This window comes from Protobothrops mucrosquamatus, unplaced genomic scaffold (genome assembly GCF_001527695.2).
Source record: "Protobothrops mucrosquamatus isolate PMUCROS unplaced genomic scaffold, P.Mucros_1.0 scaffold7, whole genome shotgun sequence".
Lineage (NCBI taxonomy): Eukaryota > Metazoa > Chordata > Lepidosauria > Squamata > Viperidae > Protobothrops > Protobothrops mucrosquamatus.
Genome location: NW_015386394.1, coordinates 1,335,258 through 1,362,346, shown reverse-complemented (window position 1 = coordinate 1,362,346; position 27,089 = coordinate 1,335,258). Strand labels below are relative to the sequence as shown.

Here is a 27,089-nt window from a genome sequence, read left to right as displayed (position 1 = left end):
ATTTATTCTATTGCCTTACTTAAGGCATTCTCTGTCGTAGGTAAGCTAAAAGAATATTCTATATTTTCTCCACATACAATAAACTAGAGAGAGAAGAGATAATAATCAAAACATTTTTTCTGAGGTTGGAAGCTGTTTATCTGAATTTAAATTATAACAGGTTTTTTTTAACTGTCATGAGATTATTCTTTGTAATAATTTTAAAAATTGACTATGAGAAATAAATCATATCAATGTGCAGGAGATCTGTGTATTTGTACCAAAGCGTATGAACCTTCTTTTAAGATGAAGTTGGCTATTCCAGTTACCCTTCATAGGAAAAGTGCACAAGTTTTGTTATGCAAAGTGAAGCACTTGAGTGGAACACAATGCCTGCCATACTGTTGAGACACAGGATGCCCATTTCATACGTCTTGTAATGCATACACATATTTACCTCCATCTACTGCAGAGCAAACAGCTCACACAAATATAGAAAGGCTCTTCATAGGGAAAGCAAAAGAATAAAAATAAAATTAACTTTTCTAAATATCCTCAAGTTTGATATAGAAGATACCTGTCCCAGGCTGGAAAATTAAAAAAAATTAATCCAGGATAATTGCTCCACTCTTAGGTTACAGTCAAGAAACACCAAGCTGCATTCCTAGGTTGCTATGCCACCAAAAATGATGATGTGATATCTCTTGAAGTCCTTTTCAGAGTTTCCGCTTCTTCTCTGTGATGGAATGGTAGATCTGCAGAGTCAGTGGCACAAAGCTCTTTTCTGAATTGTCCAAGAAAAATAGGGGTTCTGTGATGGTGATAGGGTCAAATTCTTCCTTCACCAACTGATTTTTGCGCTGCTTGAAAGTCCCTGTGATCTCTAAGGCCTCCTGTGGTGAAAAGGAGAAAATCAACCCATCATTTCACTTCTCTCCTAAAGCACACCAAACATGGCAGAAGACGCCCTTATTCTCAAGTACACGCTGCACTTTCTCCAGAGTGCTCAGCAGTGATGTGAGTGTGGAGGATGGAGTGGATGAAGTGGAGAATTTCATTTGCATCAGACTGGTAAATAGCACATCATAGATATTGTATAAGATGGAACAAGTTCATTTTCCTAGTGCAAGCAGCAAGCATATCACCATCATTTTAAAAAAATCCCTATAAGTACAACACAAGCACTGATATTATTGTCCATTTCGGGACCAACATCAGCTTGGAAAGCTGATTTAGATTAAAAAATGATAGAAGAATTTAAATCCTTCTTACAAAACTGCTGTTTTGATTAAAACTGTGCCACATTATATATACTTTGCCTTGGTTAGGCATGTTTTGCTGCAATAGTAGGATAGGTTCTTGAATCCCATCACTCACCTTGATAACAAATTTGAAGGATCGGCTTTATGATGAGGCAGAGGAACAGGTTACCTTAGGCAGCAGAAGCTGGGGAGTTACAAGAGGCTGCTGGAGGAAATAGTAATGTGCCACATGGTCTTGACAAATTTGTGGACTTCGACTCCCAGAATTCCCCATCCAGCTATTTTGGGAGTTGAAGTTCACACGTATAGATCCCAAGTTTGAGAAACACTGTATTAAGACAACCCACATCGAATCAAGGCAAAAGCAGGATCTAAATTTCCTTTCACTCATAAATTCTATCCAAACAGGGGGTGCTCTTTTTAATTGTTATCAATCCTATCAAAGTTTATTCACATATCAACTTATCAGTAAAACAACAAGGGAACAGAGAGGAGTCTCACCTGGATGCGAATAAAGTGAGGTATAGCATAGTTTGGCAAGTAATTCTTGGTATGTTCATATAACTGCTTTCCATCAAAGGATCCCCCTTCCTTTAATCGTATTGCTGCCATCCCAATCTTTCCTTCGTGCCCTAGAAAATATCAGAATGTCCAAATGCCTTTTCAGAATAGAAAGACACAGGTTTGCACTGAAGGAAGAGCAAGAGAAAAGAGGTTGACTTAGCCCTTTGCCTTCCAATTGTTTTTCTTCTGTGAATTCCAGAACCCCCCTTTGAAGAGTCAACAGGAGCCCATTCATTGTAAAAGGAAGAAATAAATACTTACATAAACACTTTACCCTGGTGTGATGTAAAATAGTGCAAGCTATAAAGGAAGCACCTAAAACCCCATGGATAAAATGGATAGGTATAAAAGTAAGCCGATACTTTCTTCTACTGTATTATAGGAAGTCCTCAAGTTATGATCATTAGTTTAGCAACTGTTCAAACTTACAAGAGCACTGAATAAAGGAGACATGCCTGCCCTTAAAAACATCCAAACCTCAGAAAACAGCAGAAATTTCACTGCAAACATGATTGCCAGAATAACTTATTTTGGCAGTGTGACTTTGGGCAATTTTGTGGGAACTAGGCAGGAACTTAAAGTTTGTCACCCAGAAGACCTCCTTTTCCATTCTGAACCATATTTATGTTCTAAGAATTTAATATACCTGTTCTAATACAAACAGTAACTGTGCAGGATAACAACTGTCATCCGGTAAGTATGGCCCATTTGACTGAAAAAGATCTTGCATACAGTTCAACGTAGCATCAATGTTTCAATAACTAAATAACCACAAATTAATATTTAACTGAGTTGTCCATGTAAAAAGATGATTCAAATGACACAACAGAAAGGACTTCTGAACTGACTGTTCAGTCCAAATCTAATCTTAATGAAACAGATTGAAAAAGAACTCATACCCCGCCCTCTTAAATGTTCTCTAAAATCTGGCTACCAAAGACAACCCTGCAATTTTTATTTTCCTGCAACTACTATGAATCATAGTAAAATATAAAACAACAAAAGAAGGTTGGTAACAATGCATAACCTAGCAACCTCTATTTCTGTTTCCCTTTGAAAATAAAAACAAGAACCAAAACATCAAAATTTGAACAAAGACTAGGTAATCTTATAAGGTCTTGGTATATGTAAATACACACCCACAGAAACATAGATATTCAATAATCATGTAACCATTCCTAATCATTCTGCCAAAACTTAAAATCCATACAGTCTCCTTTTGGAATATGTTTGTCTTTAAACCTGTTTCCTCCCTGTCTAGGGAACCTATTCTATAGCCATCCTACTGCCACCACCCTCCCAAAAATCTGCCTTATTCAGGTGGTTAAAAAAACATCATTTGTCTAAATATTATGTTAATTATTGAAACATTATTAAAACATCTTCTAATTCTTGGCTTCAGTTTTTGTAATCGGCACTATCTACATACATTAGAATGGTATTTTGCAATAAACTACACTTTTTACTAGCAAGTGTTGTGAACCATTTGAGAAATATTTGAGTTCCCTATTATGCTTCAATGGGAGCAACGTCCCTAAGGATTGTGTCTGACAGGTCATGCAATGCCTGTTATGATTCTGGGCATTATTCTTTTACAGCCACTAAAGATAGATTTCTTAAAGAATATATTTTGATCTACCTGGCACAGGTACTCCATATACATTTACTTCTTGAGTAAATTCCAGCATAGCAAGGATTGTCTCAACTTCTGTAGTAGCCACATTCTCTCCTTTCCAACTACAATACAGTGAAAAAGAAGTTATTACCACCATCTGTCCACTTTTATAACTGAATTTGCCCAAAAAATAACTTCATTTATTACTAAAACATGATTGTAAACCTCAGATGAAGCCCTTCTGTGTTGCTTCCCAATATTGTCCCCAACTTATTTACTGAGCTACTTTCCCTCTTTGAAATGTTCAAGCTGTTATATTTCTGTGTCTTTCTAAGTCTAGAAACCACATTCATCTGAAGTTTGGATTTTGGAAACTTTTTGCTTATTCATCACTAAAATTCTGCATTAGTTTAGCACACATACCTGCACATATAATAATAATAATAATAATAATAATAATAATAATAATAATAATAATAATAATAATAATAATAATAATAATAATAATAATAATAATATAAAATAAATAAAATAAAATAAACTAATAAAAGGAGGGAAGGAAGGAAGGAAGGAATTGTTTACAGTGTGACTCTGTCCAGTTAGGGTTCTCACGTCATATCCAGATATATGGAATGCAGATTCTGCAGACAAAAGGTTGCCTATCGTTGTATTCAGCTCTTGTTCCTGGGCACCAACTGGAAATGAAGGCAGTTTAAAAAAGCCTTTTCTGGGTTTCATTCTCTTCTGCCACTGTGCCCACAGTAATAGCCAGGTCTGCTGCTTTTATAGTGATTAGCACAGCCCTTCATTGGTGGACTCCCACCTTCTTTTTCTCTTCCACCGAACCCTAGAAAAGAGACACCCCCCCCCCCAGCAGCCCAGTGTAAAATGGCTGCTGAAAGGAAAACACACACTGGCCAATTGGAATAGAAACTTTAACATATGACAGAATAAAAAAATAGCAGGCAGGCAGGCAGGACTGTCTTGTTTGCTCCAAAAAAGGGGAAATGTCAATTTAATAATCAGGAGTCCATAAGTTCTAATCCTGCCTCAATTATGAAAGCCATCTGGGTGACTTTAGGCCAGTCACTCTCTCTCAGTCCAATCCTCCTCACAGGGTTGTTGTTGTAGGAAAAATAGGAGAAAGAAGAAGTTTTAGATATGTCTGCCACCTTGACTTATTTATAAAAATACTGAAAAGGTGGAAGTAAGCAGAGAGTGCAGATCAGCTTTTAGTGCCTGTGGGACTCACCGGAAAGTATCTCCCACTCGGTCCTGGAAATATATAAATCCATCGTGGTCTTGCATCAAGAGGTCACCACTGTTAAAGTAGCTGTCTCCTTTCTCTAGGACATCATGGAGAAGCTTCTTTTTTGTTTTCTCAGGATCTCCTGCATAGCCATAGAAGGGAGTCCTCTTGGTGATCTTGGCTACTAGTAAACCTGTTTCGCCTGCAATTCGGAATCAATTAATCAATTAATATTCATTCTTGAGCCAGGACATTATTTCCACTTATTTCCATTTCCAGAAAAGATTCTAAAACATTTTCAGCAATAATCAAAGATTGATTTACTCATTTAGTTTGGTAAATTAGTAAAAACAAATATGTCAGATTAATTCTGGCTATAATATATGTATGTGGAAAATGTTTTTAATTCTCAAAAGTAATAAATTACATTCAAGCAGTTGCTTTTATGTAGAGGAAAGTAGGGCTCTAGAAAAGCTGACTTAATATAGCCTTCTTACTGGTAGCCCAAAAGTTATGAAGCTTTCTTCAAATTGATTGATGCAGCCGGTTCTATTAAAAGGGTAGCACTTGCTTAATTCCCTTTTTTAAGCCCGTGAACAGACATTTTCTAAACCTGTACAGATAGTTTTTGACTTACGACCACAATAGAGTCCAAAATTTCTGTTGCTAAGTGAGAGATTTGATAAATGAGTTTTGCCCCATTTTACAACCTTTCTTGCCATGCTTGTTAAATGAATCATTGCAGATGTAAAATTAGTAACACTGACATTAGTGGTTTCCTCCTTGGCTCTTCTTGTTAGAAGGCTGCCAAAGGGGAATGCTAGTTCCAAACACACTGGCACACTGCTCAAGGGTAATGCTAGTTCCAAACACATCTCTAAAAAGAGGCCACGGCTTTGCTGGATGATCAGTTTTTCTGTCACTTAAGTCATCTAGTCTGGTAGCACCTTTTCCAACCAGTTTTATTAAAAGGCTATAGGCAATTGTGAGCTTAACTCACTTCATTGGATGCACAGAGCATCCTGGGAAATTAAAATGCTCTGACATCACTTATGCTTGTCTATTATGTCTTATGTCTATTAATTATTTTTCACAAAGTTTGTCTGTTTATCCTATATAGAACCCACAATGGTATTGTTAGCAATTAATGGGATATATTATACTAGAAGAAAAACATGTGAAGACAGTTTTAACCTTGTGTTTATTTGTTGAAGTCTGTGATGGTCCTGTTGGCGTAGTTGTAAAAGTGGATGACAAAGTAAAATCAGACTCTGCGATAAACTCAGATATCAGTTTCCTTCTGATTTTTGCCATCACAGTCTAACATAAACATTTTCTACAATATCAAGTCTTTGTTTCACATGGAAATAAAGAGATATGGTACTGATCTGGGTTCTTTTGATTGTTGTAGCTGTTGGAAAGCAACTGGATGTGCACAGACTTGTTTACATAATTGCAATGCTTGCGGAGAACTTATGACTGATTAGTACATACTCTATCTAAGCCAATAATTGAGCACAGACTCAGTCGATCTTTTCCTGACTAGCAACATGTGCCTCTCTCCACTGCTCAGATTCACACCAAACATGTAAACTTCATTTTTCCTCCATAAAACAGGGAAAAATAAACTGCTGGCTTTTGTGAATTTATCATATGTAATCTCCAGAATACCATATTTTAACCTCTTTTCCCAGGCATGAAGTACAACCTTCATGTTGGTATCCCAAGAGATGGGAGGTAGGAAGAATCAGACTTCTCCAGAAGTTTCATGTGACCACTCCCATGAAACTGAACTTGCAACTCATTCAGTGCTGTGACCAAGTGACCTGGTCAGTGGAAAACTCATATGGGGCATTGAGACAATCAGGGATTTAACTCCTAAGGTCTGTATCTGACCACTGGCAGGGAGGGGAAGACCTGTTTCATCTTTGGAAGTAGCCCATAACTTTGCTTTCCCAAAGTCCAATTCATGTCCAAATATAAATTTTATTAACATACCTGGGGCCACCGGGACACAGTATCCTTTTTCATTCCTCACAACCTCATTCTGGTCAACATCATATTGAATTATTTCAAATTTTGTCAGTTTCTGAAGCAGAACAGACAGAAATTGATAAGAGCCATAAGGCAGAAATTCTAAGCAACTCCGGCAGCTTGTAGGTTAAAGAACCCTGCAACTCTGACCAGAGGTCTAAATCAAGGTTTCCATTTTTAAGGTACTGCTCTGTTTGCAGGACTAGCAACTTGATGCTCTTCAAGTGTTTTAAGCAAGTCCTACCCACTCTTGCCATAACCATGCTGATATTGATGTTGCATGATAGATGCCACGTGTTCAAATATATATATTTGAACAAGCGGCATCTGTATCCAGTTTGTAAGCAGAATAACAATTAAATTGAGGGATCTAATAGAGGATGTGGGTTATCAAGGATCCGCAAGGCATCCATTTTACCACACCATTCCCCCCCCACACACAAATGTATTGGTTGGCCAGATGATGTCACAACTATCTAGTTAGTACATAGTCCAATTTGTATACCGTCTTCCACCGTAATCTTTCCCTGCTACAGAATATAGGAGGGGGGTGTTGTTCCTTAGAAATTTGCCCAACTCTCTGATGACTTGAAAATGCAAATATTTCTCATCTCACTCATCACTATAATATTAGTGATAATCTTTTATGAAATTCTAAGAGACATGATAACTTTCTCCCTCTCTACGTTTTTCAGGATTCTGTATGTTCTCATATGATGTCTTTCCTTCAAAGATATCATAGACTCAATTGCACATTTAGTTGATTTCTCTTTCTTCCATGCCAGATTTTTTTTAAAAAATAATGTAAAATTCTTACCAAAATTCTTTTTAAAAAAATCTCCATAGAATTAATTGGAAGAAATATACTTTCAATCATATCATAGGTATGACAAACCTCATATGGGCTTCAAGAAATCTAAATAGGGTCCTTACTAACAAGAAGGAATTGGCTAATAGTGTTAAAGTGCTGGAGACTCTGAATGCAAATGACCCATTGTTAAAGTTCCCATTTTTAATATACATTTAAAAAACCTAGTTAAAAACCAGTTAAATGCATGCCATGGATTTTAGAAAGGCCAATTTTAACAATGAGAGAGAGAGAGAGAGAGAGAGAGAGAGAGAGAGAGAGAGAGAGAGAGAGAGAGAGAGAGAGAGAGAGATTTTTAATTAACACTGGAAATCAACTGAATAACTTTGGACAGTCACTATCCCTCAGACCTAGGAGAAAGGCAATGACAAACTACTTGTAAAAAACTTGGAACTGCAAAGGTGCCAGATTCTAGTAAGGATTCTAGTAATCATCAAGCAGTGATCTAACATCAATATCTAGAAAGTTGTTAGAGCAGATGATAAAACAGAGCTTTTGTAAGCACCTTGAAGACAATGTCAGGATTGCAAGGAATCAACATGATATTGTCCAGAATATATCAGATGGAACAAATATTGTCTCTTTCTTTGACAAAGCAACTACCTTAGCAGATAAATAACAGAACAGAACAACAATTGGAAGCAACCTTGAAAGACTTCTAGTCCAACCTTTGGCTCAAGCAGGAAACCGTACACTATTTCAGATAAATAGTTGTCCTATCTCTTCTTCAAAAGAAATACAGAGAATGTTGGGGGGGGTTTTAACCTCAGTTTCAGCAAAGAAATTGATTACTTAACTTCAGAGATTCAGCATTAATAGCTGTAGGTAAAGAGCAGAAAGCAGAGATGTCCTGCAGGTTCTATTTTGGGCCAATATTAATCAATCTTTTCATTAATATTGGAATAACAAAACTGATGACCTGCTTATCAAATTTGCTGATGACAAAAAATTGAAAGATGTAACCAATGTCCAGAATGATAGATGAGACCTATCCAGAGTCTAATCTGGACAGGTTGAAAGACTGTGGGGAGAGGAACAAGTTGTCCTTCAACAGGGAAACATTATTTTTTAAAGAGCAAAATGCAAAATTCATAGCTTGGAAGCATTACTCCAGAAAAAGATTTGGTTGTGATCATTAACAATAAGCTGTACATCACCTAGCGATGTAAGATAGCTGCTATAATAGCTAATACTTTTGGGGCAGAAGAAGCAATGTATCAAAGATGTGTGAAATCTCTCCTTGCCTCATGGAAGGCTGGGCTTTATTACATAACAGAACAACAATATTTGTTCAGTTCATGGATTTTAAAAAACTAATCCCTTCCTTGGGCTTCTTCCAAATGGGGATGTCACTCCATTAATGGAACAAGGTGTCCCTCTCCATTCTCTTTTCCTTGGTGTGGGTATAATTGTGCTAGGTCCCAGTTCTCCTATCACATTTGCCCCAAATAATGTAACTAAAACAAGTAGAAGCAAAGATCTGCCATGAAGGGAATTCAGAATAGGAAATCATCATTGATGGATCTATAATATTATCTCAAAGACCTCAAGCTATTAATCACAAGGTGTTTGATTCAAATCTCATCTTTCTTTGTCATGTTCATTATCTATTTGTCTGAAATAATAATATTGTGTCCTTTACAGGATTGTTATAGTCTTTATGGAGGACCTGTAACACATTTCAGTGTAAACAAATGGTAAATACTATTACAAGGTATAATATATTATTCCAGTGATTTAGTTGTGCTCCAAATGTCCTTGGCTTCAGTCCTAGAAACTGATGCATTGCTGCACAAACAGTACTAGCGATCTTAGGAATTTGAACTATTGCAAAATCACTATCATTTACAGAGGCTAAACTAACATGTTAACATTTTATTAACTAAAGAGTCCCTCTTAAAGGGAGATGGGTGGTTTATTTATATGACATTGGAGGGAGGGGGGAGGGAGGGAAGGGAGAGAGAGAGAGAGAGAGAGAGAGAGAGAGAGAGAGAGAGAGAGAGAGAGAGAGAGAGAGAGAGAGAGAGAGAGAGAGAGAGAGAGAGAATTCCTACCAAAAATCTGAGATGATTGGAAAAAGAGAAATGTGCAAACAGAAGGAAGGAGCACATATTTATTTTAGTTATATTTAGTTGTGTATAAATATGACAGCCTTTAGTTTCTGATAATGCTCAACAATATTATCTCATCATTTAGTGAGATGGCCCCATACTGGGAATCTGCAGTATATGCCATTTCATACAACACTATGTCTATTTAAAACTAAGAGCTTCTTTTAGCATTCATGTACATAGATCCATGTTTCTTAACCTTGGCAGCTTTAAGATAGGTGGACTTCAACTCCCAGAATTCCCCAACCAGTGCACCTATCTTGAAGCTGCCAAGGTTGAGAAACACTGATATACTGTAGATATTGAAAAGGTGGGTTCGACTGCTAAATAATTTTTTAATTTAAGGCCAGACTTCTAACCTTAGAAAAGTAATAAAGCACTTCTCTGGACAAAACAATTCCTATAAAATCCAAACAAACTTGAATTATAAGAATCAAAGTTCAAGCAATAATACAAAATTGAAGGAATTGTAACTGGAATTGTGTTTTCATCCATCAGCTTCCCAGATCCTCATCAAAAATGTCTACAACATCCCAGTTTAATTTTATTACCTTATAAAGGAAGTTAATCCTTCCTACAGCTCCAACTTTCCCAGTGTAGTTAATAAAGCCAAGATTGCCTTCTGTAGCTCCATAGAATTCATAAACCTTAAGGCATCCGAATCGGCACAGAAATTCTTTCCAGACCTCTCTCTTCATGCCATTGCCTATGGCCAGTTTCACTCTATGATCACGATCATTGTCCTTCTGCAAAGTGAGTTAGCAAGAAAATCTTTACAATGTTTAATAACATTTATTCATATATAGTTTCTTGATCATCTATGCTAAATAAGAGTCAAAAGATTATTTTTAATTTCTAAAATATCTTGGCTAGATTGCTACATTACAGTAGGTAAGGATGCATAGAAAAAACATGTACAATATTCAATGACTTTGATGGTGTACTTTTTCAACATGCACATTGCACACCCTAATTCTAAATTGGCAGGAATGGTTGCAGTGATCTTTGTTGCATATACATCAAGACTGGAAAATCTTTTGCTTGCAGTCTGAATGCAACCTATGAGAAATTCTGTGCTTTCTATTTGGTTCTCACCAAGCTCCAATCATTCTTTAAGACCTTACTCATTTTTCTTCCCCCCACATTTTTTTTGTCTGAACTAAAAGAAAATACAAATTGTCCTCAACTTACAACTAATTATTTAGTGACTATTTGAAGTTTCAACAGACTCCCCCAAAGCTACTTATGACCTGTCCCCCTAGTCATATGACTAAATTTTGAGCACTCAGCAATCAGCTCATATTTAAGGCTGTTTGCAGCACTCCATAGTTACATGATCACAATTTACAATAGTTTTGCCAGAAATTAGTGTTTACTTCCAGTTTCTTGCAAAAACTGCCCCAACGCAAACAATGGGCTTGTTTAACGATTGCAATGTTCACTTAATGACCACAGCATTTGTTTAGCAACCAACCACAATGGAAAAGGTCATAAAATCAAGTCCAATCAACCTTGACAACCATCATGACTTACATCACAATTTGAGCACTACCTCTAGCTCTTTCATACCAGCAGGTGACAGCAAAGAAGAAATTTTCTTAGGCAAAGTTATAAATATACTCCATTAAGCTCATAGTGCATAGGTTCTCCTCCCTTTCTGAGGGCTAACCCCTATCCCAGAATGCTAAACCCACCCCTCAAAAACGCAGGTGTAAAGTACAATGTTATTTTAACATAAAGTCCATTGTGATCAAGGGAGAAATGCCAAAGCCTCAAGGTAGCTGGGAGGGTATTTTTGAACAAAGATGCTATTGGAGACTGAGATATTGTTCCCTCAAAACAAACCACAGAGACAATAGGGCTTCAAAATAAATTCCTGTTGAGATCATTGGAGGTAGTTAAAGCCTAATTTCCAAGTGTAAGATTAGAAAAGGCAGGGTTTTCAGGAATGTATGAATGCAGAAGTTAATGTGTACATGGAGTATTTATGTATGCATAATGAAGTGATATACCCAAGATACAAGGAAAATAGCAGAATTATTCATATTTATTCTTTGCAACCTTCATCTCCCTTCCCCAAATTCATTCATTCATTCATTCATTCATTCATTCATTCATTCATTCATTCATTCATGTATTTATATGCCTTTTCTGATTACCTTTGGTGCATTACATAAATAGCGCATTGTTTCTCCCACATATTGGATTACAGAAACCTGATATCGCCTGCAGTCATTCCAGAAATTTGAAACAGAAAACTTCGGCCCTAAAACACATGTAGCTCCTTGTGAAAAAAAAAACAAAGAAGGTTGTATAAGGACAGATGCCATAGTATAGCAAAACACAGAAAAAATATGTTCCAATCAAATCGAAGATTGTTTTCAGCAGAAAACCAGCGTTTAATGAAGAGGTCTGACAGCTGTTTTTTTCTTCCAAATAAAATGTGGTCACTAAAGAATTCAGTACTTCGGAAAAACCAAAACAAGTGTTTTTGTCCATTGATTGCTTTGAACAAATGACTCGTTGTGTTTTCTTGAAGGCATATTTTTTGACTTATTTAAATTTTGTCCCTTTCTTTCTCTATTTTCTCCAAATGCTGGGATTAGATATGTGGTTTGCAGATTCTGGGAATTTGTTGTCCCAATACTTCTGGAAGAAACCATATTGGGGTGGTCTGGATTGTCAATGGCATCCTTCCTTTTTTGATGTTGTTTTGACCATTTTTTCCTATTTGGAGTATATTTGTTTATTAATTCCATATTTAGTTATATCAAATGATGTGCACTAAGAATTTTACACTGACAGTAGACTTTGGAATAAACCATATTTCTTTCTTTTCCATGATCCATGTTTAGACCAGGGCTTTTCAACCGGTGGTACGCATACCACCGGTTTTGAAAAGAGGGAGAGGGGGGAAAGGCACCAGAGAAAGAGTCAGAAGAGAAAAGACTTTTATCAGAGAAGTGGTGAGAGAGGCAGAGAGGAAAGGCTTTGGGGGAGATGTGTGTGAGAGAGAGAGGAAATGCTTTTGGGATAAAATGTGTGTGTGAGAGGGAGGGCTTTTGCAAGCGAAGGGTGAGAGAGAGAAAGCACAAGGGGCTTTTGAGAAGGAAGGCTGAGGGAGAGAGAGCGCGAGGGGCTTTTGAAAGCAAAGGCTGAGGGAGAAAATGCGCGAGGGGTTTTTGTGAGCGAAGGCTGAGGGAGAGAAAGCGTGAGGGGCTTTTTGCGAGCAAAGGCCGAGGGAGAGAAGTGCAAGGGGCTTTTGAGAAGGAAAGCAGAGGGAGCAAAACCAGAAGGGGCTTTTGCGAGTGAAGGCTCAGGTAGAGAAAGCGCAAGGGGCTTTTGAGAAGGAAGGCTGAGGGAGAGAGAGCGCGAAGGGCTTTTGCAAGCGAAGGCTGAGGGAGAGAACGCGTGAGGGGCTTTTGCGAGCGAAGGCTGAGGGAGAGAGACTTCTGACTTTCTCTGTTGCAGTAGAAGGAAGCATTAACATTGAATCTCAACTTTTTACTTTCCCATAATATTATAAACTAGCCATTTCTATAACAGCAAATGAATCTAACCAGTAAAACCCCAAATCCTCCCTTCTTTTTTAGTCATTCAGTTTTTGACACCTTGCTAAGCACTGGTGGTACTCGAATATTGTCATATCCTAAAAATGGTACAATCTGTGAAAATTTTGAAAAGCCCTGATTTAGACAACCCAGTAACCAGAGACTTCTAAGTCAAATAACTTACATTAAAAAAAATAGTTAAACAAACTATTGATATATTTTAGCTCTCTTCTCTTTCCTTAACCCTGTTACTCTCACAGCTCTGATATATTTATTGACGGATAGGTGATACGTACCAACCTCCAGGCACCCTCCAATTCCAATAAGAAGCCCAGCTGAATGGTACAGTGGCAGCGGAATGTAGATGATGTCCTTGGCATTGACGTCACACAAAGTGAATATGTTGGATATCATGAGCAACTTCATTTGGTTGATGATAGCAGCTTTTGGTAATCCTTAAGGGAAAAGGAAGGAAGCATAAGGAAAACTCTAGCTATGGGGCAGCACTTATTTAATCTTGACCTCTTTCCCAGAAGCTAAACTGCATCTGTCCTAATTACTAATTGAATGGGAGACCACCCGAGCTGTAAACTAATCTTGGAATGTGACCAAAAGATACTGGAAGGCATTGGCAAACTACTTCTGTAAGTTGCTAAGAAAACAACAGGTATGCATCCATACAGTCACCAGGAGTCAGGCTTAGCTGAAAGTAGATTTGATAATGCTTTAATTAACTTCACAAATATATAGTCATTTAACATGTGGGTAACTCAAAGCCACAGCCTATTGATGATGATAATAATGATAAAAATAGGCTTTGTGATTTTCTGGGGGAGGGTTCCCCTTGTCTTGAGGAGGATTTTTTCTGCAAAATTTTCTGAATTTTTTTGTAAGATAGATTTTTAATAAATTATATTACACTAAGCCTATTTGAAGTCATGGACTATGTTTTTGTATGTTTCCTATCTCAGAATGGCAGAAAGCAAGTAGGTAGAGATTATTTCAAAAGTTGCAAAAAAGAGTTTCAGATACAGTCCTGGACTGTAGGTTGCAATTAAGATGAGGCTATTTTTCACTTGACATAATGCACATCTGTTTCATTCTTCTTTAATATATATCAGCCACTCTTCAAATGGAGAGATATTCAGAGATTCCCAGACTTTCTCTTTAATCCTTTAGACATACAATACATTCCAAAATTGTTCCTCCTTACCTGTGGTCCCAGAGGTAAAAATGTACACAGATGTAGATTTAGCTGTTATATGGGCTCTGTAGGAAGCAGGCACAGGTTCCTCTGAGGTCAATTTAACCTGTCCAAGTAGCGCTTCCACACCATCGGAGGGGGAATTGTCACTGAGATAGAAAACTTGTACCCCTTCATCCTTTAAAACAGGTAGAACATCTTCAATGGAATTTTTTAAATCTGAAAACAAGAATGAAAGTAGAGAGCTTTAATTGAATCTTATTTCCTATTCTTATTTTGTGGGTTGCATTATTCCGCACATAGGCAAGCAATAATGAATTAAAATTCCCTTTGAGTTGAGTTTGATTGCTGTTTTCTTCCTAGCTCATGAATGAATCATGGGAAGATTCTTGATTTTAGTTGTTGGTTACAGGTAAGTCAATTAAAATATTTCTGAATTGCCTTTCTAGATATTAAAATGTCTAATTGCTTCTTGACAGAATCACTCTTGCAGTTTAATGAGTTAGGAGATTCAGGCTTCTTTTTCACATATGTTTCATATAGTGTTTCACTGAATTAGAATCAAGATTGAAAAGCTTTTGGCTTCCGGTGGCTCGGCGGCTGCCGAAGGAGGTTGTTTGACAGCCTCCCGTCCGGGACTGTGTAAAAATCGCCAAAACAGCGCGTATCAGCTGTTTGGCGATTTGAAACTTCTCTCCGGGCAAAGGAGAGAAGGAGAGCTTACTCTGGAGTAGGAGTCGAGTTCCCTAGTCTCCCTGGGTGTTCCCAGCGAGGCGAAGGTGAGAACTCTTCCGGAGCTCAGAGTTCCTTCGCAGATCGGGACGTCTTCGCTATCAGCGAAGCCAGACGCCATCTCCACCTCTGATGTTTTTTCTGAATTTAATTGTGAGTACTTTTAACAGACGGAGCTAACTAGGAAACTTGGACCTTTTATAAAGAAATTAAAACTTTGACTCAGAAGCTTAAAGTACTCTTCTCAAATGACTGAAAATCGAAAGTTAACTTTTGGAAAAAAAATGGCCGCGGCTTAGCCGCTTCTTTGTTCTAAAGAGACACTTTCACTTTCCTTCTGGTTGTGGATTGCTACATTGTTAAGACTGTAAAGAATTCTCAAAAATTAAGGAAAAATTAAAGGAAAATTTGTTTGATCCTTAGCTGCTTTGGACTGTATATTAAGACTTTTTACAAATGTAAGAATGGCTGCTAAACGAGGTGCAGCTCCTGCAGCATCTAAGCCAGCTGTTTCCTCTCCAGCTGTACAGACTACGCATCAGAGAGCTAAAACTACTCCATCCTCCTCACCACCTTATATTACTTTAAAGGATCTGCAGGATTCTTTGATGCAGATGCAGATGTCTAAACAAATTGTGCAACAAATGAAAGTGGAGACAGAAGAGCTTCTTGCCAAAAAGAATGATAAATTGTGTGAGAGCATGTCTCAAATTTTTCAGGGAGTTGCTTTTCATATGGATCGTATAGAGACTCAGGTGGAGGAAGTGGGAGAAAAAATGGAAGGGATGGAGGAGAGAATGGGAAAAGTAGAAGAGAGTATAGAAATTACTCAAAATGACATTGTGATGACACAATTCAGAGAGATGGAACACGCAATAAGAATCAGAGGCTTGCGTGAGGATGCACAGGAGAAACTCAGAGAAGAGGTATCAGCTGCCTTGGTGTTGGTCTTAGACTGTGACCCTGAAATTATCTATGGAGAGATTGAGCAAATATTTAGAGTCAATTCATGGGTCGCACGTCAGAGAAATCAGCCAAGGGATGTTGTTGTTTATTTTTCTAGAAAAGTACGTCAAAATGAAATTATACAGACCTTTTACCAACAGATATTTCAGATTGCTGCTCAGGATATTATACTATTGAAAGAAATACCTTCAAAGATTTTAAGAAAAAGAAAGGAGTTTGCTTTTTTGGCTCAAAAGTTGAAGAAGCAGCAAATACCTTTTAGATGGGAAATACCAGTTGGAATGGCCTTCACATTCGCTGGGAACCGTTATAGACTCAACACAGTACAGAAGGCAAAACACTTTTATCTAACGGTTCTGAAAGCTGAGTCATCTTCTATATCACCAGTTAAAGGAACAGAAGAAGGAGTGGAACAACTGATTGTGGATCTGCCTGGAGCTATGTCGCTATCTGCTGGAGATTTTCAGAACTTACAAATGTTGGAGGCAAAACAGGACCCAAAAGATCAGAGAATGACACATGCGGCCCACAAGCGTATGGAAAGAGAGCAACAGAAAGAGGCTATCCCTCAAACATCTTCAACTACTTCGAAGCCAGTGGGAGGGGCCAGACCTAAAAGATCTGTCATGATGGATCTTCAAGGGATGATTCAGAAGCTCCAAAAGCCTAAGGATGGCTAAATTAATAACCTTAAATGTTAATGGATTGAATTCACCACAAAAAAGGAGAAAAATATTTTACTATTTGAAGCAACATAAGAATGATATTATATGTTTACAAGAGACACACATTATATTAAAAGACCAAAAGTTTTTATTTAATCCTAAATTGGGGTAACATTTTGCAGCCTCTGCTCAAAAGAAAAAAGCGGGTGTAGTTCTTTATGTTAAGAAGGAACTGATGCCAAAGTTAATAGATGCTGATGCAGAAGGAAGATTTGTATTTGTTGAAACCACTTTGAATGGGAAAAAATGTCTTCTTGTGGGCTTATATGCACCTAATTTATATCAACAACAAAAGCAATTTTTCACTCTTTTGCATCAAAAGATAATGCAATTGGATTATAAATCTGTTATCATGATGGGTGATTGGAATGGTGTAATAGATCCAAAAAGAGATAAAAAGACTTCAGCTAAAACTTCAATGCAAATTAAATTGCCTAAAAGTTTTTTTGCATTACAGGAAGACCTTGAGTTAAGAGATATATGCCGTGAAAGGAATATGGGAGAAAGTGATTTCACCTTTTTTTCGGATAGGCATCAATCTTACTCCAGAATTGACTTTATTTTGATTACTACTGATTTGATTCCTAGGATTAAGAAGGTGAAGATTTTCTCTAAGATATTGTCGGACCATAGTCCTGTATGGATGGAGATTTCAATTGATGGAAATAGTAGAAAGACTTGGAGACTGAATGAGAATTTATTGAATTATGAAACAAATGTGCAGAAACTTAAAGATCATTTAAAAGAATTTTTTGCGTTGAATATGAATAAAGGCACCTCTATATCGATGGTTTGGGATGCAAGCAAAGCAGTTATGAGGGGTGCCTTAATTTCAATGAACTCTGCTCATAAGCGAAAACAGCAACAAAAGTACAAAGGTATGGAGCAAGAGATAAAAATAAAGGAAAAAGCTTTCTCCTTAAATCCAATGGATAAGAGTTTAAAGGCATCTATTGTAATGTTGAAAGAACAGTATAATATGTTGCTTTCTGATCAAATTGCTATTAATTTGAAATATATGAAACATAATACATTTTGCAATGCAGATAAACCTGGAAGATGGTTAGCCTACCAATTACGTAAGAAACAAAGACAAAGACCTATTGAGAAAATGAACTATAAGGGCAAAGAAGTTTTTCAACAGGAACTGATTAAAAGGGCCTTTTCAGAATATTTTTCTAATTTGTATGCCTCTGAGAATATACAACCTGATGAAATAGATAATTATTTACAACAAGCAAATCTGCCTTGTCTTTCTGAGGATCAAAAAGGATTGATGAACGGTATGATCACTTTGGAAGAGATTGCAGAGGCATTTAAACAACTGAAGGTGGGAAAGGCCCCTGGTACAGATGGGTTTACTGCAATTTACTATAAAAAACTATCTGAAGAAATGTTAGAACCCTTGAGATGTCTTTTCAATGATATTTTAATGGGGGGACAAATACCACCATCTTGGAGGTGTGCATTTATTTCACTTATACCAAAGGAGGATCAAGATACGACCCAACCTAAAAGTTATAGACCAATATCTTTATTGAATACGGATTATAAGATTTTTGCAAAAATATTAGCTAATAGACTAATGCAAGTAATGAAACAGATTGTTCATGTGGATCAGTCTGGATTTATAAATGGAAGATATATGAAGAACAATGTTAGACAAATTGTGAATTTGTTGGAGTATTTGGATAAGAATAATCAAATTCCGGCGGCCCTTATCTTCTTGGATGCTGAAAAGGCTTTTGATAAGTTGGACTGGCAATTTTTGTTACGGTTGGTTGACAGAATGAACTTTGGGGATAGATTTTCATCAGCGTTAAAGGCTATCTATCAACTACAGTTTGCTCAAGTGATTGTAAACGGGGGTTTGACAGATTCAATTAAAATTGAAAAAGGCACTAGGCAAGGCTGTCCATTATCCCCGTTACTGTTTATCCTGACTTTGGAGATTTTATTAATCAAGATTCGAGAGTCTTCACTTATAAAAGGAATAACTTTGGGTAACAATGACTATAAGCTTAGAGCTTTTGCAGATGATTTGGTTTTTATTTTGTCGGAACCAACTGACTCGGCAAGAAATTTGTTACAGATATTGACATATTATGGGAAGGTGTCTGGATTTAAAATAAATAATAATAAGACTAAAATATTAGCTAAAAATATGTTTATGAAAGATATAGAAATTTTAAGTAATGTAACTGGTTTTGAAATTGTAAAAAAAGTGAAATACTTGGGTGTTGATATTACTGCTTCTAACGCTAAATTATATAAAAATAATTATGATAAATTATGGAAAAAAGTTCAAAAGGATTTGATGGAGTGGAAGAAATTACAGTTATCATTATTGGGAAGAATTGAAGTGATTAAAATGAATGTTCTCCCAAAGTTTCTTTTCCTGTTTCAGATGATACCTATTTTAAAAAAGGATTCAAATTTGGAGGAATGGCAAAGAGGCATCAATAGGTTTATATGGCAGGGGAAAAAACCTAGGGTAAAATTCAAAATTTTGCAAGATGCACGGGAAAGAGGGGGACTTAAAGCCCCTAATTTAAAATTATATTATGAAGCAGTGGTATTAACCTGGATTAGTGATTGGATTAACTTAACTAATAGAGATATTTTGATACTTGAAGGTTGGGATTTATATTATGGATGGCATGCTTACTTATTTTTTGATAAGAAAATTGATCGGGTTTTTAAATCTCATATTTTAAGGGTTGCACTTTTGAGAGTTTGGAAAAAGTATTCATGCAAGGTTAATTTAAAAATTCCAATGTGGGCTATTCCGGAACATGCAATACAAGGAATAGTAAGGGGAGCAAAATTAGAAGGTATCGTTTATAAAGACTTACTTATGTTAAGAGGACAGGACTGGCAAATTAAATCATTGGAAGAGTTAAGACAGGATAATGTACTCCAGTCCTGGTTGTTATATTTTCAATTGGTTGAGAGATGGCATATAGATCAAAAATTGGGTTTAATGGTAGAGGATGTGAACTTGATAAAACAGATTAAAGATCAAAGTAGAGCCCATATTAGGAGAATATATAGTGTTTTGATAGAACTTGATTCGGAAACAGAATTGGTTAAAGATTGTATGATTAAATGGGCTCAAAATATTCAAGAACCAATAAAGTTAAAAACTTGGGAAAAAATTTGGGTTAGAAATGTCAAGTTCACCCAAGCACAGAATCTAAGGGAAAATTTTTATAAAATGTTTTATAGATGGCATTTGGACCCTCAAAAATTGTCTTGCATGTATCCGAATTTGCAACCAAAATGTTGGAGATGTGGTAGTATGGATGCTACTTATTATCATATTTGGTGGACATGTAGGGATGTTAAAGCCTTTTGGATAAAGATTTGGTAGAATATTCAACAGATTTTTAAGAAAAAGATAAAATTTACACCGCAGTTATTTTTATTGGGTATTATGGACAATTTGGATCAAAAAGAAATGAAACTGATGTTGTATTGTATAACAGCAGCAAGGATTTTAGTTGCTCAAAATTGGAAAAAAAAGATGTTACCAACTATGGACGATTGGAGACAGAAAGTATCGTATTTTGCAGAAATGGCAAAAATATCCGCGTACCTGAAGGACCATTCTCAGGAAAAATTTATCGCAATGTGGAGGAGATGGATAGATTATATTCAGAGAAAGTATGAATTGAAAAATTATTATGTAGCTTTTGATTAAAAATTCTGAACAAAAATATGTATATCAAATATTGATATATTTTAAAAAATCTTATATGTATTTTAATGTTATTTTAGAGTCACAGCAAGTATATACTAGTGTGTAGTAATAATGAGTAGTTTTGAATAGATTTGGATTATTGTGCGTTTATTTCCTAGATTAGCTTTGGGAAGTCCTGGGGGGGGCGGGGGGAAAGGGGTAGGTTTGTATTATAGATTTATATGTATGATTTTCTAAGGAGGTGCCCAGTGATGCCCCAACTGCACAAGATGGGATGGTTGAGTGAGGAAGGGAGGTAGGAAAGAGGGAGGAAGGAGGAGTGGTGGTAGGTTGGGAGGAGGAAGGTGTGGTAAGTGGAAGAGGGTGGTGCAGGAGGGGGGACACCGGACACGCCCGTGAATGTATTGATTAGTGTTAATTTCTTTGGTTGATATTGTGATAAAAGATGTATGTTTTTGTTTTTAAATGAAAAATTAATAAAAATTTATTTTTTTAAAAAAAAAAGATTGAAAAGCTTTTAAGGACATTATCAACTCTATTGGTTTATTTAATTCTGGTTGCCCTTTCATTCCAACAAAATGAATTATAATTAATTTTCTCAACTGCAGGAGTGTTTATTCCCTATTTCCATTCTACATTTATGGAAGCGCATTACTTTTTTTTTTTTTTTACAACATTGGGATTATATGGCGGTATTGTAGAAATGTAATTCCACCACTTCAGTAAATCCATAATCTCTAATTGCAAAGAGGTTCCCAGTAGTTAAGGTTCATAGATAATTCTAAGAGATGGCAAAGTATAAGGACATTCCTCCAAATTATTGTTTATTCTCCAACTACAAGATGAATTTTACATTAAATGCATTACACATTTCAGTTTTTACTTTATGTTGCTATATTTTGAATTATATTAAAATGTGTTCAAAATTAAGGAGCTTTAGGAGCTTTCCTGCATTAGATATTGACAGAAGATCAACCCTTCTAGTCCTTAGATCATTCAGATCTAAGATCATTCAGAAGATCTACCCTTCTAGTCCTTAGGCAATGATTTGGGCAACCAGGTCTTGCAGGAAGCACCAAATCTTCCTCCTTCATCTGCCATAGTCCTGCTGTAATATATTGCTATTGGAACCTTTATAACACAGCATTGCCATCACCACCCATCCACTTTAGGGAGGTGACCAGACCAAGCTGGTTTACCAGTGGCCTTTTCCTACACCCAGTGAAGAGACAAAACAGGTCCCTGTATTTAAAGGAAGGTGAGAGTAGATATGTCATTCCTGAACCAATCCTTAAAGCTATGTCATGCTTCTACTTTGATCTCCAAAACTGACATTACTTTGGAGTATGGGAAGGACATGTAGGAACATGAATGGTCTGTGGAGAAGTTGAGAAACATACTTTCTCAAGGAAGAAATTCTAGTTTTGTCAACAACCAACAGTAGCCCAGCTTCCGGGAAGAAAAGAGTAAGACAAGAGTCTGTCAAACTGTAGCAAGCCAGGATAAAGAATCCCAGAATAAAGAAAGAGAGGGGCAAACATGCTGATTGATGGCAATTAACTGTTTTAAGAGGCTCTATCTTATTATTCCACTAATAAATTTTTTCCATCCATGTCATGTTTTGCACCTGAGCCCAAATCTTGTCAAGACAGACCAAACTGAGAATTTGGAAATATCTCCTGATTTCCTGTCAGTACGTTTGATAGCAGCATCAGACTGCAATTCCTTGAAGCAGCAATATCTTTTCCTAATACTATTCTCAACAGCTCATCATTTTCAGAATATTCATTTTCTGATCTATAAAGACAACACATTTTATTAGCCATAAAGTACATATCATAGACATGAGAGTTGGATCAACATGATATTATAGTGGAAGGAACTTAAATAATTACACCAAGGACTGTTGCTCCTTGAAGTGACACATTTATTTATTTATTTATTTATTTAATTTTTATCCCGCCCTTCTCCTTACGGACTCAGGGCGACTGACAGCCTTATAAAACAGATACAACAATAAAAATAAAAAACATCTTCTACAGTGCTTACCAAAGAAGGTGAGCCCAATCTGTAGAGAAGGTGCTATTTGCTTACTGCAAACTGCTCACCCAAAGCCTTGTGTGAAGACACTTTTTTGAGCCAGGGGGCTCTGACATTTGCTTTGGGCCATGTCAAAGCTGCCCATCTGAAAGCATTTCAGATAATGCTAAGAGAGAAAGCTGAGAGGAGCCCACAGTATTGGTCTAAAGTCTTTCAAGAACCCTCAAATTACTTCATCAAATGATTGTTGGTTGCTTTTTTCCCCCACTGGCAGGTAATGTGGGATGGAAGGAAATGCAGGTAAGGGGATTGACTAATTGTCCAATAATCTGGATTATTCCAGATTCAAGTGTGAAGGGCAGCACCAGTTGCCTGCCTTCTCACTGAGGCAGAACAGGGTCAGAGATAGGCCTCTGCCGAGGGTACCCACAACATTAAAATAATGGGTGTGATGGAATGATCAAACCTCTGTCCTTTTTAAAACATGCATTCAATGGATGTAAGAAGGAATCAGCAAAGGAAAATATTTGTAGCTCAGGGTTCAGATGAGGGGTCTTTGGTGCTCTCTGAACTTGATTGTTTTCTTGTAGACATTTTATTACTAGGTAACATCACCATTGTTAGTAGTGGAAGTGTGCCTGCAGGCAATTTTTTTTCTATTTGTGTGCTTTCTGAAGTGTTTGATGCCCATATGTGGTACCAATAAAGGAGAATATTTGTAACTCATGATTGAAAAGAGGTGTCCTTGGTGTTCCCTAAGCTTGGTTGTTTTCTTGCAGATACTTCATTACCCAAACTGGATAACATCATCAGTGCTACCAGTACTGCTGAGTAGCACTGATAATGTTACCTAGTTTGGGTAATGAAACACCTGCAAGAAAACAACCAAGCTCAGAGAGCACCAAGGACCCCCTCAAGAAGGAATCAGACTTCAGTCTCTTTAGTCACATCCACCATTTGATTTTGTTAGTGCCTATGGATACCCCTAAGCTAAGCCATCAGGGCAATGCCATTTATGTCAGCATACGTATCTCCTGATTCAAGAATTGAAGGAATGAAAGCTAATATGATCATGAGGAAGAGTCCTAACTCTAACAAAATTGTATATGATGTGATAGTTATCTGCTGAAAAAGCATCAGGGACATTGCATAAGGGATCTCACATCAGGGACTTTCACTTGTCAAAAATGAAAAGAAAACAGGATATTTTGCATCTTGCAAGAATAATTTGCTTTTTTATTAAAGCAAAAACAAAAAACCCAACTCCATGCACCATAACAAGATTAATTATTTAATCTCTCTTGTATTTATATGCATACGTCCAGAAACCTGGGAGTGGGTGAGTGGTGGTTCTCACCATTGGGAAACTGACATGTCCGCAAACTTTCCAAACATCATGGACTAAAAAGGAAAATTGCTTCATCCAGAGTTTGAGATATATCCCTGCTCTGCCAGAAATACATCGATTCATCTAACCAACAGAAGCAATAGCAAGGGTCTACACAGTTGGAGCACTGATGCAAAGAGTGCATAAGCATCACCCTGAGGATTCTCTGTCTCCCCCTCAGGCAGGCGATGAGAAGAATTTGACACAGCAGAAAAATGCTGTCAGAACATGTTTGGACTATAGTTTCTAGCAAATAGCAAATGAATCATTATGGTGGTAATGGTCCGTTCAGATGAGACTGAAAAATATTCTTAGGGTTTTTTCTTTCTGTTACATTCATTCCCCATTTCTTTTGGCATTCAGTTCAAATATTAAGTTGCTCTCTTTTCAGGCAAAAATGTTTTCTAAATTGCTTTCACAGTAATTTGTTTCCTCCCTCTTTCTGGGAACCTCACTGCTTTGGGGGTTTCCCCCATGAGCAAAAAAATATGAAATAAGGGGATAGAAGACAAGTTTTAAATTACCGAATCATTTTTTTTAAAAAAAAGACCAAATATTTTCTTAGCTAACTAAGGTTTTGAATTCATAGCAGCAGCAGCAGCAGCACAGTGCACAAAACTTGGAAGTGAGCAGATAACTCCTGAAATCAGTCCAAACCAGGGTAAAAGAGAAAACTTCACTTGATCTGCTATAGTTTCTGCCACAAAACTGAGATTTAGGATTATATTCTAGGCAAAGTGAATTAATTCGGACTGTAAGTAGAATTCAATTTCTAGAATCTCTGCTTTTGAGACTAGCAAAAACTAAGCTATAGACCTTTGACTATACCTCAGCTTGGAATCATATAATCTTTTAATCATCATATAATCTTTTTTTTTTTACAACTTTACAGTATCTGTGAAGATTAACATGAAACAAATGAAAATGCTGTGTCAGAGATATGTGCATAATACAAATGGGCTCATTAAAGCAAACAAGGTCAAAGATCACTGAGATTCCCTCCTCTCCAGGGAGCTGAAATCAAGCAGGCTCAGACTCGTAGTGCAACTATACATTTCACAATCAGTGGACACAACTGTTTGGTTTAGCTCACCTGGAGTTGTCAGAAGCACTTTGGCATTGCAGGTTCTCAATACATGCAACAAAGATTTTAATCGGATGTTATAATTGATGCATGCCATGGTGCAGCCAATCTTCTCCAAGCCCATCCAGATCCAGATATAGGCAGGGATATTCTTCAAGAAAACAGCCAGCGTTTCCCCTTCTTTCAGCCTCACATAGTCCTTCAGTACTCTGGCCATTTGGTTGCTACGTCTGTCAATGTCCCGATAGGAATAAATTTCATCTTCAAAGAGAATGAAAGGCTTCTCTGGATGTTTCAGGACCTTGTCTAAAAAACAGTCCAAGAGGGTGAATGGTGGCTTATGCTGTAAACGCTTTTGGGACTTGTATCCTGTCCGCAAGAGAGAGAAAAAGAAGCGCAGGTCCAGCCAAAGATAAGGGAAAAAAATATTGGCCAGCAGAGGGAGAAGAAACAAGATCCCCAGCAAAATTGTATAAAAGTCAAGCATGTCTACACACTGGTCAGAGATCCAGCACTCTGAAAGCAACAGGCACACACTGGCAGTTGTACAGAATGAAAACAAATACCGTAGCAATGAAGGGAGAACCTTGCTCCTCCCCCTCCTCCTCCTCCTCCCTTGCAGGAATGTCTTTGGGTGCCTGCCAGTAACTTTTAACCCACATCAAATGCTTTCTTCTAGTTCATCTGCCCAGTGCTGGTGTGGTTCTACTCATCTGAAGGTTAAAATAAAGCCTGAATGAAAATGCCCTGAGTAATTAATGGAAATCTTAACAACTCACATGTATAATAGTTTTCCATATCTTCATCTCTCCAAAAATCCTGAATGCATTTCAAGCACAACATTACAAAAAATGTCATCCAGTTCCTCCTGCACATGACAAATAGTGAAAATGTTGTGGTTCCAAGAGATTTTGCTATCTATTATTTATTAATGCTAATTCAAATAATTTGTTTTGCAAAATACATGTGTTCTTTAAGGTAAAATACAGGTAGTTCATAATTAGGAACAGAATTTCCATTGCTAAGCAAGGTAGTTGTTAAGTTGTACCCAATTTTATGACCTTCTTTGCCACCATGGGTATGCAAATTGTTGCAATTGTTAAGTGAACCATGCAGTCATTAAGCGTATCCAGTTTATCCATTCATTTTGCTTGTTAAAAGCAGGCTGGGAAAGTCACAAATGGCAACCACATGAACCTGAGACATTGCAGACATCATAAATACATGCCAATTGCCAAGCATGCAAATTTTGATCATCTAACCATGGGGATGCTATGACAGTCATAAGTACAAGGACTGGGTGTAAGACATTTTACAGAAAAACAGAGGGAATTGACCTTGGAGATTCAACCTCTCTGCTCAAGCAGGAAAAATTTATACCATTTCAGGCAAATCAAAATTGGATGCAATATTCTAAATGTGGCCTTATCAAGACACTATAAAGTGGTACTGATATAGGTAATCCTCAACTTACAATCACAATTGAGCCCAAAATTTATGTCGCTATGTGGGTTATGTTGTTATGTTGTTGGGTGGGTTTTACCCCATTTTACAACCTTTCTTGCCACATTTGTTAAGCGAATCACTGCAGTTGATAAGTTAGTAACACAGTTTTTAAGTGAATCTGGCTTCCCCATTGACTCTGCCTGTCAGAAGTTTGTAAAAGGTGATCACATGACCCCCACGACACTGTGAGCAGCATAAATGTGAGTCAGTTGTTAAGCATCCAAATGAAAATCATGTGACCATGGGGATGTTGCAATGGTCATTGTGAAAAATGGTCACTTTTTTCAGTGCCATTGTAATTTCGAACAGTCATTAAGTGAACTTTTGTAAGTTCACCTATACTTCATGTGATCCTAATTCTATCCCTCTGTTAAGGCAGCCTAGGACTGCATTGGCTTTTTTGGCAGCTGCAGCACACTGCTGGCTCATATTTTAAGTGATTGTCTACTGGGACCAAGAATCTTCTCACATTTACTGTTATTGAGCAACATACCACTATTCTATATCTG

At 37.0% G+C, this 27,089-nt stretch overlaps 1 protein-coding gene across 1 annotated transcript; it reads right to left on the bottom strand.

Annotated features, from left to right (window-relative positions):
- On the bottom strand, positions 1 to 25,603 carry LOC107282392 (very long-chain acyl-CoA synthetase). The gene is made up of 10 exons (XM_015810165.1): positions 25,084 to 25,603; positions 14,447 to 14,656; positions 13,530 to 13,688; positions 11,842 to 11,966; positions 10,234 to 10,428; positions 6,668 to 6,758; positions 4,673 to 4,871; positions 3,445 to 3,542; positions 1,743 to 1,873; positions 1 to 872 (listed from the first exon to the last, which is right to left on the bottom strand). Exons 1-10 carry the CDS (start codon positions 25,559 to 25,561, stop codon positions 696 to 698), a joined length of 1,863 nt encoding a protein of 620 aa, XP_015665651.1. The 5' UTR covers positions 25,562 to 25,603; the 3' UTR covers positions 1 to 695.
- Positions 25,604 to 27,089: the final 1,486 nt, after the last annotated feature.